The 22,575-nt window shown below is 44.3% G+C and overlaps 1 protein-coding gene across 4 annotated transcripts in view; it reads right to left on the reverse strand.

The window, feature by feature from the left end:
* The window catches only part of LOC148388226 (cadherin-2-like), a 34,210-nt gene extending 12,246 nt beyond the window's left edge, over nucleotides 1–21,964 (reverse strand). Inside the window, exons 1-4 of one of the 4 annotated variants that reach the window (XM_088394730.1) lie at nucleotides 21,808–21,964; nucleotides 20,301–20,372; nucleotides 11,667–11,778; nucleotides 1,010–1,236 (exon numbers count right to left, since the gene is read on the reverse strand). In XM_088394730.1, the coding sequence (XP_088250856.1) occupies nucleotides 1,010–1,236; nucleotides 11,667–11,778; nucleotides 20,301–20,324 (363 nt within the window). In that variant the 5' untranslated portion in view covers nucleotides 20,325–20,372; nucleotides 21,808–21,964. Of the gene's footprint in view, nucleotides 1–1,009; nucleotides 1,237–11,666; nucleotides 11,779–13,318; nucleotides 13,383–13,751; nucleotides 13,931–20,300; nucleotides 20,385–21,807 lie in introns of those variants that run through there. The other 3 variants (XM_088394731.1, XM_088394732.1, XM_088394729.1) reach the window with 3 other exon arrangements.
* Between the last annotated feature and the right edge of the window lie 611 nt (nucleotides 21,965–22,575).

Consider the following 22,575-nt stretch of genomic DNA (forward strand, 5'->3'; position numbering starts at 1 on the left):
AAACGGTCAGGCGATTCTAACCATTTCTATCTTTTTGTCTCTCACCTCCACTAAAAGCGATATATACTATATAAGCAAGCACTTTTAGTTGACACTGCTGGATGGCTTCCAAGGCACGTTTAGACGAGAGGAGACAATCAAAGATGGGCTAAATGTGCGCTTATTAACAGCATTATGCGCAAAACAAACTACGAACAGATGGCTGGCTGTCTGCGGCAATCAACATTGTTCCAAACGAATGCCTGCCTGCTGTGATTTTATAGTGTAGTGTGCATGTTTACAAGTGTGCAGTGTTCATGTTAAATGACTGATACCACCCTTGGGGGAGAAAATACAGCATCCTGATTTGGCCATTTGACTTCATATAATAAGGACATACGATACATTTTACAATTCTACCCTTAAAAAATGATTTCAGTTCTGCAGGGCAATAATGCATGTGGCAAAGGCTCTTTAGAGCTTCCACTAACAACCAAGGCTACATTTAGCTCCTCCCTGAACAATAATTCTGGAAAAAGAGGTGCGTACTCTCAGCTGAAATCTTTTTGGGATGAACCGAACTTTACGGAGGTTTTAAGAGTTTTTAGTTTTTATTGGCATCATAACTAATGACACTGGAGACTATTTGTGTGTTGTTTTGATGGACCTGACTACAGTGTTTGCTGTATTCTGTTGGCTTGTTTGCAGCACCAGGTGGGCATTGGTAGCACTCCAGACAGCTTTGAATCCAATTTGGCAAACGGGACTTTTTGAGTTAGCCTTGGTTGCTCTGAGGCCTACTCTTCCCAAATGTTGAATTGCGTACCACAGGGTTCAATTTTAGGCCCACTACTGTTTTCAACGTACAGTATTTGCTGCCTGTAGTTATGTAGCAGTCCTCCATTTGTTTTTTTTAAGTCAGATTTTGACTTTACGTACAGCATGGTTTATGCAGCTGTGGTTGTTTTGAAAGTGCTCTAAAAAGAAAAGTGAGTTGATATTCTCCACTTAGTAAAATAATCACTCTCACCTGTCCACTCCCCGCCATGTAGGGCTGGACGAGAAGGCGCACTCTTGTCTTCCAGATCTGTCTGGTGTGAAAGTCTCGAGCGTATATCACCGCTACCTTCTCGCCTTCTCCCGCACGATTCACCGTGTAGACCACGCCCTCCTGGCTCACGTGGAAATTGGACTCATTGTCGGTATTGAGCCGCACCTTCCGTCCGCCGCTGCTGTCGTCGCAATCGTGGAAGCTCACTGAGGAAAAGATGGGAGACGGAGGTCAGTGAAAACACTCTTAGGTTGACACAATAGACAAAGTGAAGATTTTCCCGATACACTGTGTATGTCCCATAGCGCCACCTGCAGGTCATGTCCTCTTTATCTAAACAAGACTTTGATGGTTTAGCAGTGGCATGTCAGCACAGCGTAAATGAGCTGACACACAGTATGATGTGCTAATTAAACAAGCCCTTCAAAGTGATGAAAGTAAATCCATTTAATCCTCCAATCAAAAACAAGACGTCAGCGCCGTCAGCTTTGTTCTGCCAAGAGAGCGGGGCGGGGTGCCCATGCTCGCATTACACCGCACCTGATTTACCCTTAATTGCAGTCGCAGACTCCCTTCACGCGTCTATTTTTAAAAAATACTCCCCCACTCTACTTGGCTGTGAAAACAAGAGCTGCTTCCATTTTTACATTAACATTATTTTGTGTTACAAGCTATTAAAAAGTCTTTTTTACATCACATGATAAAAACAAGACATAAAATGGCGGTCCAATTTCCCATGATGCATCAGTTCTTGGAAAGCCGGTGCATCTGTCCCGCTCCGCCCTCTTTTTTTCACGGACCTGCTGGCTGCAAATGCTCACTTATTATCTACGCCGGCGTGGAAAAACAGCCGCGCCGTCAGATTTAACACACCGCTGCTCCACATGCGAGCGCAAAAAGAAAGTGGAGCGGAACAAAGGAGATGTCGCTCGTCGTTATTGCTCGGACCGCCCGCATGGACAGAAAAACAAGCAGCCTCGGACGCACGGCAAATAATTTATGGCTTTCTTTTCTAACCTTTCACAGGACATCTTTACTTGTCTTCAACCATTGCGGCACAACAAGATCACCCAGTGGGTTTCATCTGTGCGTATTCACACTTTGAGGCCAGTCCGTTTAGAAAGAAGGGTCTGAAAAGTTACTAAAAATAACACCTGAGCTCCACGAAATAGAAAAGTAGTAAGTGAACAGGCAAGTAACGCTCTACCAAAAGCTTAAAAATTCCAACAAGATGACACTAAATGCCCCAGCACAGTTTCTTCGCCCGCCCATGACTTTAAAGGTAGGCTGGGTGACGATTTGCTACTTTCAAATGATGCAAAAATAATGGCGTCATATCCCTCCTTTTAAGTAGTGGCCCACTTGGATCAAATTGAAGAATTGTGTCAGTTAACGCACTTTCAACAGCAAGCTGGCACAACAAACGGGCGGCGAGCAAACATAGCGAGAGTCACCTCGACGTGTTTGGCGGCACGCCGACACGGACCTTGGCCACGGGGGATTTCGAGGCCCGCTCTGAGCGCCGATGGGGGGGATGGGGTGGGAGTACACAGAACATTGGCCATGTGTAAAGATGGATTTTGGAGGCCAAATCCCGCCGTAGTCGGCCGTGATAGGCTTAGCGCACAATAGATGCACACGTTTACATAAACACACACACACACACACACACACACACACACACACACACACGCAAAGAGCAAAGATTAAAAGTCAACAAAAGGAACTTAACCGGATTAAAGCCTCACTAGTGAATTTTTCCAAACAATTTTCCCTGTGCTAAATAATCACAAACGCTGCTCAACTTTTCAGGCTGGCGGCGTGTGTGCGACAGCTGGCTGGTGCTAGATAAAGTGTGTCTTGAAGCCCAGCCAGAGGTTGCGTCTTGGCACTGTCAGCCACCCGGGAATGTGGATAATATGTTTTTTTCTTTTTTTTTTCGCCATGAATTTCATTAAGACGCTCTTCCCTCTCTCTCACAGGCTGCACCTTTACACACAATGAACACTGAGGAAAATACTCAATTACACATTGATTATCGTCGTCAAAACTCCAACAGAGGAAATGTGGTTGCACAAGTGTGCACACCCTCTTATAACTGGGGATATTACTGTGTTCAAAATATTGCTGAATATTTTGAGAACCGATTAGTCTATGGATTATTCCATCGATTAATTAAATCATCCGAGAAAAACATGCTTTGAAAAATTATGCATATATAAATGCTGTAATAACATGTCTGAGATTTATTTCTATATTGCTTTCACTTATTGTGTGGGTGATCTGGAACATTAACTCATACAATAGAGGGGAAAATTGTATTGTGGTGTATTCACTAGAGATGGGTGAGTAGCGATACCAGTTACTAGAATCAGGCCAATACCGGCATTAATTTAAGTTATTGGGTGCCTGAGGAGGCTGCCGATACCAGACAAGTAAAATAAAAAAATCCTACTCAGCAGCAGTTGGCACAATATTGCAGTAATTTCACACGCTAGCGCATGATCATTTGCAAAGGTCTTCGCGCAGAATTTTATATATCAAAATTACGAGAAGTAAAAGCACACTGTATCGGCGAGTACACAAAGAGTGAATACTCATACTGGTATCGGCGTGAAAAAAATAATATTGAACATTCCTAGTGTGCTGAAAAAATTTGCGAGTCAACTTTAAGGCCAAATCACCTCCACCCATTGTTAGCTTTAGCCTGCTAACAGCATCTGCTAGCTACTGTGCTCGCCAAGATTGCTAGCCACCGACAGACGAGCTTGAAATCCAAATGAAAAGCTTTGATAAACAATCTGTGAGCACCAGGAACAACCATGAAATTGTTCCTGAAACAACCACCACCCAAGTGTAACATTTTATTGGCACCGTCCCGGTCTCCGTGGCAACCGCCCAGGCAGGAGGATGGAGTCTCCAAGCAGCGTGTCAAATCCATCAAAACGGGAAACAAAAAAAGCCAGGGCAGCAATTCACACTGCCTCCCGGCGCCACAGGCCGATAGATGAACGGACGGCAATTAGCGCCGGGACAGGCCGAGGCCGTTACCTGCTGTTCACACGTTTGTACATTCATGGACTCCACAGGTGGCAGCGTTAATTCGCCCACAAGAAAAAGAAAATCCATACGCACACTTTCGCGGTGGCCCAGCGGCAATGCGAGTCTCAGCTCCACCACTGCCATTCATCTTTTTATAACTGTCAGGAAATATGCTCCCGGGCGTATTGCCAGCTCAGCGCAAATCAACGACTGCAGCACAGAAAAGCTGGAAATTAAAAAATTGTTGATTTTCTTTGACAAAATTACAAAAGAGTTCTGTAGGGAAGTCAGCACAAATAAACTGATGACATTTTTAAAAAAATTGAAATTCGGCATTCCTTTTGGAAAACTAGCACAAGTTCTCAAAGGCACCTTTTGTTGCCTACTGCTTTCCAAAATCTTCAGTTTGGAAAAAGTACAGTGCAACAGAACATTGGAAAATCGCAAAATCAGAAATGGCGCACTAGGCAGTTATTTATGAACATCTGTGAAAATTGTCAGATTTCCCAGAAATGTAAAATGTCACACGAATAAACAACAAAGTGGGCTGACTGTTTAATTAGCAATAGTCGTGCGGACGTGAGCGTAGCCAAGCACCCAAAGAAGCGCTCAGGCTTCCGGTGGCGAGGCCATCTACTCGGCATCAAACGAGATGTTTTCATTCCGTTTATGTGGCGGCAGCACGTCATGCCCAGGCGCACGGCGGCCAAGTGACAGCAGAGAAGCGCTGAGTCGCCGCGAGATGTAAATCCACTTTATGATGGACATATAAATCTGAGCGAGAAGTGCTTTAAGGAAGGGCTGCTCTCAAAGCCAGTCGCCATCTGTTATTGCGACAGTCCAGGACATACAATCAATATTTGGAGCGCCGCGCTGCGACAAGCGCTGATGGGCCGGGCCCGCGCCGGTGGCCAAATGAGATTTACTACATTACGCTTCTTTATTTAATTGTGCCAGCGCCTGCGCGGAGACGCCAAAGAGCCCGCGGGGAAATCAAACCGCCCGCCGCATTTTTCATTTCATTTTTAATAGAGCCGTTCGGCTTATAAGGACACAATAGATGACGAGCACGTCGGCCGCCGTGCGGCGTATTTAAGATGACCATAATTGGCTTTTAGCTCGACGCCACCTTGCCTTGCCAAAGGAGAAATTTCACAATCGCTCCCGAGCTAGTTGAGTTGAGTACCGTAGATGGAACCCTATATACGAAATGAACGACACCCGGGTAGTGTTCCAAAACCATTTTTCAATTTACTGTTGAATCATTTATACAGCTCACCATATAAAAGCTCCTATCTAGCGCAAAAGATCCCAACACGGCTTGAGTCTGTTCAACTTGGACGCCTTTCAGACACATTCGACGGTGCCGGACTCGCAAGTTATTCTTCGTTACTGAACGCCAAATTCAGAAACTTCTGGAAAGCGTCAGACGGCGCCACGGTTATCTTAGATCAGTGGTTCTTAACCTTTTTGGAGGTACCGAACCCCATCAGGTTTATATGTGAATTCACCGAACCCCTCTCTTTGGGGGTGCTAACGACGTGTTCGGCCATCCGCGGACGGGGGGGCTACCGGTGTGTTCGGCCATCCGCACAGGTGGGGGGGTGCTACCGGTGTGGTGTGTCCGGCCATCCGCGGGGGGCGGGGCAGGGGCGGGGCAATAACATACCATCTCTGCCGAACCCCTGAAGCCGACTCACCGAACCCCTGGGGTTGGATCGAACCCAGGTTAAGAACCACTGTCTTAGATGAAGAAAAGAAACATAAGAAAAGGGGGAGGACAAAAACAAGTCCCAAACGCAAACAGACACAAAAAAAGTCTTGAGAAAGAGCCAGACTCAAACAACGATTTGAATACTTTACATTGCAGCCCAGACACAGAGTGGGCGATGGCGGCCTGGCGCTCTACAAGTTTACGTGCGATTTCCAAATAAGGCATCCGACCTCCAATGACATCACGGTAGGCACGCCTATCCCGCTCACAGCCACCGGGGGGCGTGATTGCATGCGATCTGACGACTGCTACTCATTTCTTTCTCAGGTGACACCATCACCAGCTATTATTGTGAGATAATTGCATTTTCTCCTGTTTGTTTCCAAGATGATTATGGCGAGAAAAGCGATTTCCCCCGAGGCATCCATCTCGCATTGGATTTTCCGACCGGAACCGAGAGTTGAGACTTCCCAGGTAAATTACAATTCGTGCTTCAGTGACTGAGCGACTAATGGCTGCAGCCATGACCGTGCGCCCGCACACACACACACACACGCACAAACACACGCACGCGCATGCACACGCACACACAAACACACACAAACACACAGAGTGTGAATAGAGTCATTCATTGGTCCGCTCGTTGCCCCTCGAAAATAGATCACCACTTGAATTTGGGCGAATCAAGCGCACCTTTTGTTCGTCTCTGGACGTTTAGTGTTCCCCCCCAAGGGAGGAACCTCACTTGGATGGTGAAGGGGTAATTTTACCCCTGCAGGAAAAATGATCCTGAGTTTTCATCCAAGGCCGGCGTTAAACGACGTAAATCTTGTTGGTGGAGGAAATCAATGGCGGTGCCGCAGGGGATGAGCAGCACAAACACACACGCGCGTTCTTAAGAAAGAGATAAAGCAGCGTTTTGGAGCATCTGAGGCGTCTGGACTGCTTTAATATTTCTGACCACTACAATTTGAGTTGTTAGCTACGTGAAAGCGCACCGAGTGAAAACGTAGACTCAATTAGCTCAACTCCAAGCCCACTTCATATATATATATACAGTCCCCCCTCCTCCTCCTCCTCCTCCATTCACATCCACGCACGCACACTCATACACTGGTAGCGGTTAGTAAGATGTGAGGTCGGGCATGCAAGCATCATTCATTTAGCAGCAAATGGCTGAGAGAGCCAAAGCGAAGGGAGGCGGAGGAAGACAAATGGGCGGACGGGATTTAGCGCAAGACAAAAGAGAGGAAGAGAGCGAGCGAGAGCATCGAAGGGACTACACACAAACAATCAGTACAGACAAACACACACCATCTTGAACTGCGGCGCTGGGATTTGTAAACTCTGTGTAGAGATTATAATGAGAAACAGGCCTTGCACACACGCGTGTGCGCACACACACTTGAGTGAAGGCCTCGTGTGCTTACTGTGTTTTAACGTGATGAAGAGAAGCCACGACTTTTCACAATGTCAGCATTTTTGTTGAAGAACAGTACAGAAGCTGGAAAAAGCTTTGACAATTTGCCACAAAATGAAATAAGTATAATTGCTTTCCTTGCCAGATAAAGAAGAGATAAGATAAAAGCAGAGCGATCATTTGCTTTCCTTGAGGAAATATTTGACTGCTTAAAGGGGAACTGAAGGCAAAACTTTACTTTGCCATAATGTGTTCGATGTGCCTCCGAGAGTCTAAACACGCAATTCAAACAAATTTTGTGGTTCTTCCGCACGTTTTGCTTCAATATAACGGATGTCGTGCTGACTTGCGCGTGTCAACGTTGCGAGCGCTCTTGTCCCCGCTCGTTTTGTGTACACCCTTGACGACGTCGCTTGCTGACAGCTCTCGCCGGGCGAAGACGATAAGTGATGGAGAGCACGCCGCAGAGGCGCTAACAAGCGGAGGAGGAGAGAGCAGCAGGAAGGAAAGGCGCATTCAGTGAGGAGGGATGAAGGGATGGAGCGAAGGGAAGGTGGGAGGCAGCGCTTTGATTTGGGATCCCCATCTCGCTCCATCCCGCATGCAGCTGCCAGGCTGATGTATGAGGCCGGAAGAAAGGAGGACACGGTCCCCCCCTCCCCCCCTCTCCACGCCGCAAGAGCAGCCAGCCACTTTTAAAGGCTCATTTCTGCTGCACGTGAGAAAAAACACTTCTGTCCAAACGTGTTTGAGCAGGTTTTATGTTCGAATTGTTTCTGAGACAATCAACAGATAAAAATTTGAAAACATTGAAAAAATGTATAATTATACTAAATCATACAATGGTGCCGAAAAATAATTATTTTGGCTTCTTCATATTTTCTATTCCATAATAATTTTAAAATACTTAACAAGGGGCTGTATGTGGTCCACATGCCATACTTTGCGCACCTTTGATTTTGATTAGGAGTGGCGCCCTCTAGTGGACTCAATGATAAAGGTCCAGCAGCAGTCACATGTTTACAATTTTTAAAATCTACTTCTGCACGTACTGGGAGCAGAAATGAGGCTCCAGTGGGAGGACATGCTTGCCTGGTGTGTGTGTGTGTGTGTGTGTGTGCGTGTGTGTGTTGGCTTGAACAGTGGGGGTTTTCCAGAGTGTGTGCATGCGTGTGCAGTAGTCGTATCACTGATGTACACTTGCTGCCTTAATAGGACGGATGGATGGGAAAACCACCAAGGTCAGAGCAGCCGGGCCTGTTGCTTGCCACAGGAAGTGCAGAATCGCTGCTGACCTCGGGGTGACTCATACACACAACACAACACACACACACGCACACACACACGCACTTAGCAGGGGGGGGGGGGGGAACAGTTCTCTGACTAACATGCTGCCCTGGCAGCTGTATCAACTTTCCCTTCCCACATTTTGTTTTTGTTTGCTGGCGTCGTGAAACAGAAACCTGACTCAGTTCCCCGAAACCGTTTTCTCTGTTTTACGGCGAAAAACACTCCAAATAACACTTAAAAAAAATGGCGACAGGACGCAGAGAATCTTTTACAGCCTTATCAAAAAGGTAAATTCAAGATATCCAAGGAGCTTGTTTAGGGGCCGTGTGGTTCAAATTTGCGGGTGTATTTTGACTTGAAATAATCCACAGTGTCAAAAAAATTTACGTACTTGCTCATCCCTGCAGAATATACTAGACAAATAAATATCATGATCTCTCCTCTTAACAGTTAGTCATGACGGGTGTGCAAAAGTCACTAGAAATGATCCACAACAATCAATAATCCGCAAAGAAAAATACACAATTTAAACTTGTCATACAATTACTGTAATGGGATTTTTTTAGAATAAAAAAAAAAATTATATTTTGCACAATAGAATAATATACGGAGTCCAAAAATAATCCATGACTTGGTGTGGAGTGGAAAATGCTGAGTTGTGCTACGTCTTCCAGAAATACACGCACACGCACACAAAAAAGGCCACTAATAAGATGGAGGTTTTTTCCATTCCCGGTGAACATCAACGGTAAGCATTTTCAAACAATTGGCTTCACCGTATTATCACCATTTCCTGTTTCCTGGTGGCTATCAGTCAACCGTCACCTATGACCTCCTTTCCCATCATCGCCCAGTGCCATCAAATTTGTCTGTCTGTTCCCTAACGCGCACATGCTCTGCTCCAATTCAGTAATTCACAATAGAAGAAAAGATCCTCGCGAGTGTCAAGAGCTGATTCTCAGACGATGCGTCGGCCATTTTGGGTGGGTCGCAGACAGCTCGTAAACAATCGACAGCACACTGAATGTTTTCTGAAGATACCAATTCCATTTTTAGACCAATAGGATTTTTTTTCTATTGCATCCTATGCACCGCCCCCCCATGAGGAGTACCGCTAAAAAATTTAAATTGCTGTAACTTGTTTGGCGGTAATGATGCAAACACGGCCGGCCGGCTGACAGTTGTGCCTCGTTGATGTTGCCGTTGTTGTTTTTTGATTCGTTTGTTCGACTGCGGCGGTGCAGCGGCTCCAGACGCTCTCGCCTTGTTCTACTCGGCCGCGTCTGGACAAGCTCAGTCAAGCGTGAACGCAGACACACACACACGCGCACACACACACACACACACAAACACACACATATACACACACATACACACACTCAGCTTTGTGTGATTGGAAGCTCTTACTGGTCTCATCTGTCCAAAGTCACTTTTTGACCTTTTTTTCAAGAGGAGCAGAGACTTTTTCTTTGGTTGTATTTTCACAGTCCAAAGGTTCGATTCAATTTGGGTTCCTCACAAAAAGTGAACCTTAAGCTTCCTCTTGACATTCTCGCATCGATCTGTGTTTTTGAGAAAACTGGAGTTGAGGTCTCCAAGCAAAAGTCTAGTTCTTTTTCTGACTGCTTTAAGGGCTATCGGCCGGAAAACCACAGACATCAAAGGAGGCTGACAACCCTGACTAAAAACCCTAACCTTGATTTGAAGCCGTAATTTGAAAGCCTTAACCTTGTTTGAAAGCTTAACCATGAATTGGAATCTTAACACTTTGCTTGCACCATTCATCTGCAACTTACTTTGAAGCCTCGGCCACACCTTGAAACTCCGACTTGAAACCATTTTGAAAACAAACGATTTTGACAGCCTAACTTTAAAAATGTAATGCTAGTGTGGAAGCTAACTTGAAAGCCCAATTTTAAACTGTTCATATTTTGACAGCCTAAAGCTGACTTGACACCCTAATCCAAGCTCAAAAGCCTAACTTGAAGGGCAGCACGGTTGTTATTGTTCCGGTACTTTCCTTAACTCAAAACAAAACAAAAAGTGAGGAGAAGTTGGAGAGTCCCACTCATTCCACTCAAAGCCAAACTTGAGCCAAACAAGTTGCTCCAAATCAAATCAATTTGAAACTCGAACCCTAACATGGTTGAAAACTTGAAACCATCAACTTGGAACCCTACCCCTTGTCTGAAATGGTCCAATTTATTACCCTACCTCAAAATCCCCCAACATGAAACCTTAAGTTAAACCTTTGAAAGCCAGCTGAGTTGATAGAAAATGCATCAACATCATTTCCGTCATGTAAACTTTTATATATATATATTTTTTTAAATTAATCTCTCCCAGTGCAAATAAACAGCTCCTGCTTTCAGCCGAAAATCAAATGTAAATATTTAAGTCCCCTCAATCTTAAACTTAAGCTGCCACCACTGTGCATAAGCTGCACTTTTTTTTCAAACTCTTTTTAAATCCTGTTGCTGAGTTGAGGCCAAATATTTGCATGCTTGTGATTAAATGCGCACACGCACGCACACACGCACGCATGCACACGCGTGGATGTATTCATGTCTTTCGCTCCAAGTTCAAGTTGCAAGTTGAGTAACATCCACACGCTTGGCAGCCAAAGATGAGTTCGGGACTTTTGGGGGGATTTTCACATCACATTAAAATAGTTTCTTTAAATTTTTTTTTTTTTTTTTTTTTTTAAAAACAAGCATACACAAATCTGCCTAACCTAAATAAAATTATCTTTTGTTTTCCAATTTGCAATTTAATTAAAAATAATACAGTCTAAAGTATGTGTATGTTTACATTTAATTTCAATACAAAATATAAAATTGACTACAATGTTTGTTAAGCACTGGGGAAACAAAGAAAACAAAAACAAGTAAAAAAATAAATCCACAACGACGATGATTGTTTTTGTTTTCGGGCAAGTATACGGACACCTATGTCACTTTGCAAACTGATGAAATTAATTTCTTCAAGTCAACAAACTGCTGTGTGTGAGTGTGTGTGGGCTGCTGCGCCTAATCTCAGTTTTTGCCAAAGCCCCCCCCTATCCCCAATCGGCATTGTGGCTCAAATGGCGACACTCCTCTTCAACAAGCGCCAACCACCAACGGGAGATTACGACTCCGTCTGTGTGCCTGTAAGCGTGTGCGACTGACCGTTGGCGATGGCCCGTCCCTGCTCCAGCTCTCCCTCCGTTGTCTTCACGGTGTATTCCTCCTGCGAGAAGCCTCTCAGGCACGGCGAAGGAGGCCCGCCCAGGACACCCACCTGCATGCGACAAAAGACAAAGGCGGGATGAGCATCCAAGAAGAGATGCAACATACATTTTGGGCGAGAGCGAGTCACAAATCGATATTGGCAAACTTACGTAATTTTCTGCAGAATGCAACAAAGACTATTGACAAAAAACCTTGTTGAGCTTCTATTAGTCAACTTATAGGCATGTGAAGCCCTTTGAGACGCCTCCGTGATTAAGGGTAAATCAACTTGACATGTTTTTTTAGAAGCTTTTACTAATGTTGCTAATCAGCCTGATGTCAAAACATTGCTACATCAAAAGAGACAACCAAAGACACAACTAATTGTCCAACTGTAAAACAGAACCAGTAACTGCTCATGGAGCCAACACGTTTGAAACAACCAAGCAACCCACTCTTGTATACAATTAATCAAAAGTATAAGATTAGTGATGTCAGGAAGTGGAAGTTATTGCAACATGGGAAGCAAGCAACGAAATCCAGTGAAAGCCAAGCATCCCTGTGGGAAAAATAACCGCAGCGCACGTAATTAATGTGGTCAGATCATTGTGATGATCATTAGCGTGTCTCCTGTTGTTTTCGACATGGACCTTGGTGCCCCCCCCAACGTCTGACAAGCATCTGTTGAAGCTTGTTACTGCACTAATGGGTTATCAGCATGTGTGTGTAAGGGGGGGGGCGATTAAATGGTGGGCACAGAGGGGGATGGTGGGGGGCGGGGTCGTATGGCCACTGATTTGCTTCCACTTAACCTAGAAACTTGGATTTAGCATAGCCGGATTATGTCAGCAGGAAGTCATCACTGGTTGCAAATGGAGCCGCCAGCAATGAAGTTGAAACAACCCACAATCATACAATCAGTCAAATATTGAACTATTGGGTTAAAATCAACCAACCCATCTTGCTTGGGTCCAACGAACTATTGACGGGATGGTGTTGTATTGTTTACCCACCGGCTGGGTTAAAAATAAACCAATTTGTTATTTTTGACCCAACTGTTTTGAGTGTGTACAAATAGAATTAATTATGACACCCAGAACTAATCTAAATAAAAGCTATAGTGTAGATAGAACTATTGCTTGAACTGGAAAGGATAGCTAGCAAGATAGATTAATACCAATAGACTTCGACTATCAAATATAGCTACTCGTCTAGCAAGCTATATATTTGGCGAGATAGAACTCATCAACGTAGATCCAACTTGCAAAGATGGCTCGAACCAGTAAAATCTACTTGAGATAAAAGGACAGCTGAACTCGTAAAGCTAGAACTAGAGACAGACAAAACAAGTGTACTGTTGATTAACTCAGACACCGCAGTTAAACTAACGATAGCTAGAACTAGTACAACGAGATAGGTAGCTAAACAAAATATTTGACCATACAGTACATTAAATGTTAGTGCGTTAAATGAACTAGTAGATCCAAATAGTGAAGATAGCTTTCTATGAAAGTAGATGAAATATAGATAAGGCCAGTAAAGAAAAAAAGGGTAAAGAGGGTAGCGCAAGAAAGAGACCAATTAGAGAGAATAAGTAAATGAGCACAAACCGAGAACGAAATAGCAGAAGAGATTTGAACAGTTATCATAATTGAAGTGCGCGCGCGTGTGCGTTGCTCAATGCATGTTGCCTCCCACCCTCCAGCAGCTACAGTGCAAATAATGAAACGTTGGCATGTCATAAAGACTGACAGGATCGCCATGGTAACATCAACACCATCACGGGTTGGTCTCAGATCAGCAAGGCGAATCATTTTGTGTAAAGTACAATCCTTCATCGTCAAGATGAGCTGCTCTCAGACCAGCCAAGCCCCATCGGCGTGACTCCAGCGCACTGTACAGCGCAGCTCGCACACAAAAGCAAGCAGCCACTATCAGAGCATCTGTGATGTGTGCTACAGCCGGGTGGGCTCCAAGATGATGCGCGGTGAGGGTCTCAGTATGACGCGCGCGCGCGTGTCAATCATGCGTGTGTGCGCGCACCTGCAGTGAGGCCGCCATGAGCGTCCAACAAATCCAGACTGGCCGCATGTCGTGCTCGTTTCTCGGGATCCTGCGTCCCTCCAGCCGCCCGCCTCGCCTGAACTGTGAGGCTCTGCGCTCAGCTGACGAGCCAGACCCCCACAAAGCGTCCCCCCGCCTTCTTTTTTCCTCTTTTGCCTCCTCCTTCTCTTCCTCGTCCTCATCCTCCTCCTCCTACACTGTGCCCCGCCTAAGCGCATCTCTATCGCCCTCTACCGTTCACACTCATGGCAAGCGTTTTGCTCAGCGAGTAGACATTTTTCCATCTCAGAGGCTTTGAATGGAATACATTGAGTGTGAGCTATTTTGGAGTAAAAATGTTTCGCTGTAAATTTGGTTTAATCAACATTATATTTAATAACTTAGAGAAAGAACTATTAAAGCCTGATACAGCTATAAGCGATAGGATATACTACTTCATGAAATCTGACAACAAATTTATTTATTTTAGTTAATTCATTAATCTTATTTAACCTTCATTTAACCAGGAATGCTCCATTGAGATGACAAAAAAAAAATGCATAATTTAGTTTTAATGAATTCCTTGCCAAGTGGCCAAACATTTCTGGAGCACATTGTTACAGCATTTGAGCTTGAATGCATGTATGCTTCCTGTACACAAATCACAATACTTTTTATAAAGAAAATTGTACACACACTGTCACAGAATTGAAGCACAGAGGCGTAGGAGGTTTTCGGTAAAGATCACAGAGTTGAAGATGTTTTCACTGCAAATCAAAAAGAAAAAAAACTAACAAAAAAAAAACAAAAGCAGGCAATAGCAAGCAGCAAGCTTGGCGATGCAACGCAACCTCCCAGAAACATTTTTCAAAATGTTGCGTGACCCTGGCACCAACTATTGACATGACTTCCTCTGAATTTTTAAATCCATACTATAATATGGCCGGTGGTCGCCAGCTTTTATAAACACTACGAGTGCATGGCACGCCTGGCTACTGAGGATGTGGGGGAAAGCTGCAGGAGATTCAGGCTGCCTTGGAAATAAAAAAAAAATAAAAAAAATAAAACATGAAAAAAATAAAAGTCGGATTTGGGACGCGGCGACGGAACACAAAGAACGGCTTTGAAAGTGTGACGAGAGGAAGAAGAGGAGCGAGAGGAGGAAGACGACAAAAAGTGATGTTGTGATTTGGCTCACATAAATGTGGGATGGGGATTTGGACAAAAACAAAAGGAAATAAATTGGCCCTGCTGCATCAATAAAGGATATTAAAAACGTGTGTGCGCGCGCATGTGTGCGTGTGTACGTGTGTGTGTAAGAGCGCAGGTGTGTCTTGTGGTGCACGTTTGCTGCCCGTGTTTGTGCGAACTCCTCATGGCCTCTTTCCTCCCGGTGTCCATCCACTCGTCCTCCTTATCGTCTTTTCCATTCTTCCCCCTCTCTTCTAAGTAATCTTTTCTCTCCCAGATTGTTGTGTTTGCCCGCAGGCGTTTTCATCTTCATCTGTTTGCTCCCTCGATGCTTGCTCGCTCGCATGCTCCTCACACAAACTCAGAAATGCGCCACAAGCAGTCAGCGGTAGATTCAAGCCATCACTTGAACAACTAATATTAGTGCCGTACTGAAGAGCTGAGACTATTTTCATGTCTACCCGATTCACATGTGTATTGCTGCCATAGAATAGAAACAAAAAAATGTCGCACAAAACGTCATTTCTTTACATCCTATTCAAAGATGCCACGCATTGCAAGGTTTGTGTCAGCAGGCAAGGTGTGGCACTAGCATGGCGCAGGTGCACGCCTCATCAATTGCTGCATCCCACAAACATGAATAGTTGCATCTCAAGTGTCAGAGTGCGTGGCTTCCTTTCTTGGCATTCATGTTTGATGCTTGGGTATGTGCGCCGCTTGCTGCTCTGTCGCCTTGATTACTCTGTGCTCTCCTCACCGCTCACCACTGTCAACTCCGATTGGAGCGCAACACTAGGCTAATATGTGTGCGTGTGGGGATGGAGGATCCTTGAGGCAGCAGAGTTTTAGAACATTGTGTGGTTGGTTTTGATGTGACAAAAGATGTTTGCAAACATGCAGGGTTAGGGTTAGGGTTACGTACGCGGTTGCAAACATCCATCCAATTATTTATAATTTTAATCGAGTTACAAATGGTTAAAAATTGCCTGGAAAGTTTACAGACAGATAACCAAGAACTAAATCAAGGACCGTGTTAAGAACCACGTCAAGCTGTACAAGAATGAAGTAAAATACCAGGTCAAGAAACATGGCAGGAACCAGTCCAGGAAGAAGTCAAGAACCCAGTCAAGAAGCAAACCTGGAATCCTGTTAACAGCCATATGAAGACTTAGTCAAGAACAAAATTACAAACTCAGTCAAGACCTATGTCGGGTACCAAGTCAACAACGAGGTCAATAAACAAGTTAAATGTAAGAACTAAGTTGAGAACAAAGTTATGAGCAAAGTCTGGAAGCAACTCAAGAACTATGTCAAGAACCACACCAGACATTAAGAACCTGGCTAAGAACCGAGTCAAGAACCAATGTGCTCCCCTTCCAGAAGACCTCAGTCTGAAACAATGAAGCTGATCATTCAAATGTGCCGTGTTTTGTGGCGCAGCAAAGTGGGCCAGCCTGACAATAACATCAAAATAATAAATACATCTGTGGCATGATAAAAGTTGAAAGAAAGAAAAAAGAATTCGCTAACTGATTCAGAGCAGGCTGACTACAGTATGTGGGACGTCAAAGTGGGACACGTTCGTCTTTCATCATTTCGCACCCAACTGCAATATGTATGTTGCATTTAAAACATAATATTTCTCCCAAAGAAGACATTTGATTAGGCACAGTCCTTCAGCACCATGGACAGATCCTTTGCTCCACCGGATTTTCCTCCGCGTTTATGATTCCCCAGACAAGTGAAGAAGATGACGATGTAGTGTTTTTTTTTTTATTTTTTCTGAGCAGGTTGTGCCGTTAGTCACCGTGACGACTTTGCCCTGCCGGCTGTGGCGGCCATCTTTCATCCCCCCCGTCCCCCGTCTCATCCGTCATGGCTGCCAGCCAGCCTACAAAATTAACGACTGTGCGGAAAACCGCAGATCACATTTGCACATAAAACAACATCTCTCACATGAAAGCGGGTTTTTTTTCTGTCAAAGGAGATGTTGTATATGCCCACTTACATCCCGAGCCTCCATCTTGAACTACATTGAACTCTAACCCAAAAAAAAAAAAAAACGTAGATAGGTGCAAAATTGCCGCACTCACTGGTTTTGGTTCTGTGGCAATTTGCAAATCAGCAAAGGATTGCAAGTGTTTGGAGCGGCAGAGGCAAAAAGAAGTGAAGGCGCGAGTGGGCGTGCGGCAGCAGATTGAAGATGCACGCGCACGAGCGCACGCCGACACGTCTTATAATTAAAAGACGCCAGCTGCCAAGTCGTCAGCGACTGGCAGCGTTTCTGCTTCCGCTTCCCGATGCTGTTCTTCATCTTGCCCGAGTCCTTCCTTCTTCATGATTTGGCTTGGGTGGGTATGAACTGATTTGGTACAAAGTGGGCAGGTTCCAACGACAAGAGAAGAGAAACATCTTTGGTGGTTTTAAACTGGGTAGTGATCAACTCTGTCCTTAAATAAGAAATGAGGTGGGATTGAAGGCTTTTTAGATATTCTTCTTGCATGTTGGGCTTGTTGGCATATATTGTATGAAACATGCTAACCCCATCCCAGTGAACTGCTCTGGCTTGAAATAAAAAAAGAGCAACAGGAAGAACAGTTAGCAGGTAGGAACATGAACTGGTCGGGTATGAAGCAGATGGAAGAGGAGCTAGGAGACACTCGGATGGGACAGATGTCAGCGGCAACTTTGAGGGACACCGGGATCTATTTATATGCACTCACTCAAGAGGAAGGAATGCACTCAAGTTAAAGTTTGATTAACAACCGCTGAGTGGAACCCAGAAGACCCCCCCCCTGTCCCCCCACAAGATGAAGTTGCCCCCCCCCGTCCCCCCACAAGATGAAGTTGTTAACGTCAAAGTAACACAAACGACAAATGACGGCTGCGCTGAAGGCGACATTTAAGCTGAAAGGCCGACTGGCCAAGGTTGAGCCTGTAGATGGCGCTAATGCACATTCCACACATGGCACAAAATGACCAAGGACTGGAGAAAAAAAAAAAAAAAATCAAGCCACATCTGCTGTGATGCTGTTTTTGAATAACCGACTGACCCAAACAGACAGACTAGCTGGTCAACCAAGCAAATGACGGACTGACTTAAGACGTTAAAAGGAATGCGTGTGTGTTGAACGGGCTTTTTTTTTTTTTTGCGACAGTTTGCTTGTCGGCCGTTGGAAAGACAGCAGAGTGACGCGTTGTGAAGTCAACGTGAGAAGCTGCTTTGTGCTTTTTGACGCCGCTCGACAGCTTCCACTTTCATATGCTAATGCCGAGCAGAAATGACTCACTGCAAGGACGTGGAGAAAAAGTCATTCTAGGGACAGAAAAAAACAAATCACATTTAAATACTAATAAATAAAATAATACAAAAGGCTTCTAGGAAAAGATACATTAATGTGTAAACAAGAACTCCATGAAGGGGGAGAGTAGGATGTCATTCCTTTACATTCTATTTACTGATGCAATTTCAGTGACTTTTCACAAAATACAATATTAAGGGCCAATTTTTATGTACAGTATATGTACAAAAAACAAGTCATGACATTCCCATTCATTTCAATGGGTAATGATGATTTGAGATGCGTTATTTTTTGCAGAATTTATAGTTGATCGATTAATATGATCCATTATTTGACGATTACATGCCTAGCAAGGTGCTGCTTTTTTAGTTAGCAATATAAAGTTAGATTAGCTTTCAAGCCCGTGTGTGAATGACAGTCAGGAAAATAATTTGTCATTTATCATTAAAATGAAACAAATTAAAGTTATTTTTCTGAAAAAAATGGTTGTCATTTACATTTTCTCGACTCCCCTTTTTTTCATTAGCTAATGCAACGAGTACAAAGCGACGTTCAAAGGAACTCAGCAGTCAAGTCAAGGAATGACTGTTAATTCCACTTAGCATCTTTTTTCCCCCGAGGTAGGCAAATATCAAAGATGGCTGCGTGATCGGCGTGACGCCTCAAAGCGGCAAACAATCGCACATGACGCTACTCTTACAAGAGCGTGCGCTTTGCCTACTCCAATATTTGCGTGGCCAAGCAGCAGCGAGCTGACAGGCCGACGGAAGTTCAAATAAGCTTCTGCTGTCAAGAAACACGCCAGCCTGCGCCGTGCCTCATTTGCATACTCAAGGCTTTTTAGAGACAATTGCACCTTCAAGTGAGCCTCTCGCATGTCTTTCGCTTTCCCATTCCCCGCGGCGGTCTCATGGCGAGAGGCGCAGGATGGCAGGGATCAGAGGGAGAGCCGGGCTGTCGGCCGTAATTGATGCGTTTGAGGAAATAGCACCACACCAGATCCCGCGGGGATGCCGAAAGCCAGGAACGGCACGTCGCTAAAGGCCGTTTCGTGTTGACGCGTTTGTCGGCAATTTAGACTTTGGGGATGGACTTACCTTGGACTTTTGAAAACAACTGTAAACAGTATGTTTGTGCGGATGCCCCGTTCGACAATAACAAACCTATCACATTTTGATTCAGAAATTGGTCTTATGCCATCCTGATTGCTTGGTAGTTAAGTGGGTAAAAATTTAGTTTGTGACATATTTCAGATAAATGAAATGCTTCTCGCAAAGAACCCTTTGAAATGTTACAAATGGAATGCTGGTAAGAATTAATGAGAGCTAAAATGGCGTCTCGTCACATCTCGTTATCACCGTCTTTTCACCTCCCGTGTGAACATGTTTTTTTTTAACGTCAACTTTGCGCATGCATAAAGTTCTCGCCACATGCTAATGCGGCTTTTCCTGCTGACTGACAAGTCATTTTGAAACGGGGATTCAGCATGCGAGTCGCCATGGCAACACGCTCAAAGAGAGAAGTAATTAAAGAGAAACTCCAGCGTCAAAGTTTTACAGCGGCTAAATTTAGGCTGCGGGGGCTAAATTGAGAACGTGAAGACTTTCATATTTCCAAGAACAAGCTACCTGGAAGTTTCACTGGTGTTGTGGAGAGGTTGCATCACCATGCAGGCCGGCATTAGCGTTCAATGGACAGGAAAGATATTCGCCATTTGACACAAATACTGGCCCTGGTTTAAAACACTAACCTTGACTAGAAACCTTAATTTGAAACCTTAAATTCATTTTGGAGCGCTAATTTCAAACACTGACTCTAGTAATGAAATTAATCGTTGAAAAAAAAATGGACTTTTGCTTTCAACCTTAATGCGATATCCAAGTCCTTGGTTGAAGGCCGAATTTGAAACACTATAGTTTAACCTTGTCTTCTAACTCCATTCCAGTCTTAAAACCCCAATTTGAAAATCAAACCACATTTGAAACGCTTGTTCATTACCCTCATTAGACTCAAGTTTTGTGTCATTCAGGTGTGTTCGTGCGTGCGTGTGTGTTACCTGGCTGTGAATCAGGAGAGACATGAAGCTCGTTAAAAGTTTCTTCCTCTGGAGGAGACTCGACTTGTACGTCTGCAACCAGTTCAGCAAAAAAGAGAACGACGATGGTAATGATGATAACGGCGACCAATTAAGTCTTTTCACCCTGATGATAAACGCGGCAAACTGCCTGCACTTTTGAGTTGGGCTGAAGGCACGCTCGTGTGAAGCAGTAATGAGTGCACGTACAGTAAGGTCGCCATGGCAACAGAGCTCCCCGCGGTCAAATGAGTCAAATGTTAATGGAGGTCCAAAATATTACACGCGACATACTTATATATGAATGATACTAACATGCACAAGAGGAAATGCAGTCAAGGCAGAGATGATGAAGATGATGTTGACTTTATTTTTAAAAGCCTGACCCTAGTTTTAGAACGTAAGCCAGACTTAAAAGCAAACACTTGCCTCTGAGCCAGCCTTAAAACCTTAATTTGAAACTGTACTTCGGGCTAGAAGCCTTAACCCTGGTTGGAAACCCGAATCCCATTTGACACCCAAATCCTGGCCTGTCGTCAAAGTTTGTAAGCCATGCTTAAAAAACAAACTGTTTCTTCCGTGTGCTCTCATGATGTATTGGTTGTGATTTGTCACTCAGATAAAAGCATCAGCAATGTTGCCGCTTTTTTTTTTGGTTTTCTGCTTTTCATTTCGAAAGGCGTCATGTGACCCAGCGTTTTCCGTTTTTTATGTTGCGTGTTTGAGGACGGTTCTTTAATGAATAATTGAGAGCACGTTCTCTTGTCAGAGCGTCACAGAGCATCTTTGATTCAAACACTCCGGGACATCCTGTTCCTCCGAACATCCTCGCACCCTCCCGCAGTCACTTCAGCTTTTGATTTAAAAAAAAAAAAAAAAATTGAGAAAAATCTTTTCCACAGTGCTGGTGAGAACCTGAAAGCTTCATCAAGAAATAGTCTGGATCAAACCAGGACACAGAGCTTCATTAGCAAGATACCACAACAACATATATTATACCACCACCACCAACAATAATAATGGCTGCAACAGCAACAACATACAGACACACAATCAAGTGTGGAACCTCCTGCACAGACTAGAGCAGACATGGGCAAACTACGGCCTGCGGGCCACATCCGGCTGTTAATAAATGCATTTGTTTTCAAAAAGCTTTTTTTGAATATCCATGCTTTAATACCTACTAAAAGTACAAACCTTTTATGCAATGTCATTCCTATTACTTCACACAAACACTACAATCATCTGCCCCTGGTTTGGCCCCCCTGATCAAAATTTAGAACCAAATTCGGCCCGCCAGTCAAAAAGTTTGCCCATCCCTGGACTAGAGAGTCCATTACGTTTTTGCCATGTCGACCACATGCCTTTCCTGCTCTGAATTTAACAAGAACGCGGAGGGGAATCAATTTAACTGTGTTCACTCCCACAACGGCGCAACCACCATTTTCCAACTGCGCCTGACTACAAAAGATGAATATAAAATGTTCACCAGGGAAAGTGTGAGAATCCGTTTGTGATATTATGTTTCGTTTCATCAGCGATAATGACGTGACTCAAAAGTCAATTGGCACTCATCTTTGATCCCGCGCGCTCATGTTTCATTTTCACAGGAAGCCATCCGTGGCGTTCATTTGTCTTCCTTCTAGACAAAGCAAAGAACAAACAGACAAGCGTTTGGTTTGCTCTTCCGCTGCTGATGTGTTGCACGCGTAGTAAACAAGAGACCGCAATGAAATCTTTCATCGGCAGCTGATTGGCCGCTGGGGAGCGCCGTCGTCTAATGCGCCAATTCATTATGAAAATGACTTAGGAGACGCCAGGCGGCAGACGTTACGCACCCGCGCTGATTGCGCAATGGCATCGAGCGAGCGAGCGAGATGTTGCAGCTCAGCTGAAGGATGTCGCCCCTAATGACACGACACAAGAAACAACAGGAGAAACATTAGAGACAAGAACGATGCGTCAAAAGCTTTCATCCTCATATTTTGCTCTGGCCTCCGCCCACCGAGGGACGACGGCAAACCAGGTTTCTCACGGCTCAGACTTTTTATCCTGGTCTCAAAAACCTGGCTTTTCATATCCACTGTGTACTGTTTTGTCAATGCATGAAGTTTTTGGTAAGCATGCAAATAAAACATTACTAAGGCTCGCAAATAGTTTTGATGTCTGAGGTCAAAACAAAAGACTGAACTAGTTTATCATGATTTTTTTGTGTAAGTTTCTACAGTCGACTGAAACTCTTTCAGGTTAGATGTAG

Source organism: Syngnathus floridae, chromosome 13, assembly GCF_059516105.1.
Source record: "Syngnathus floridae isolate MCC-2025c chromosome 13, RoL_Sflo_1.0, whole genome shotgun sequence".
In the NCBI taxonomy this organism is placed as follows: Eukaryota; Metazoa; Chordata; class Actinopteri; order Syngnathiformes; family Syngnathidae; genus Syngnathus; species Syngnathus floridae.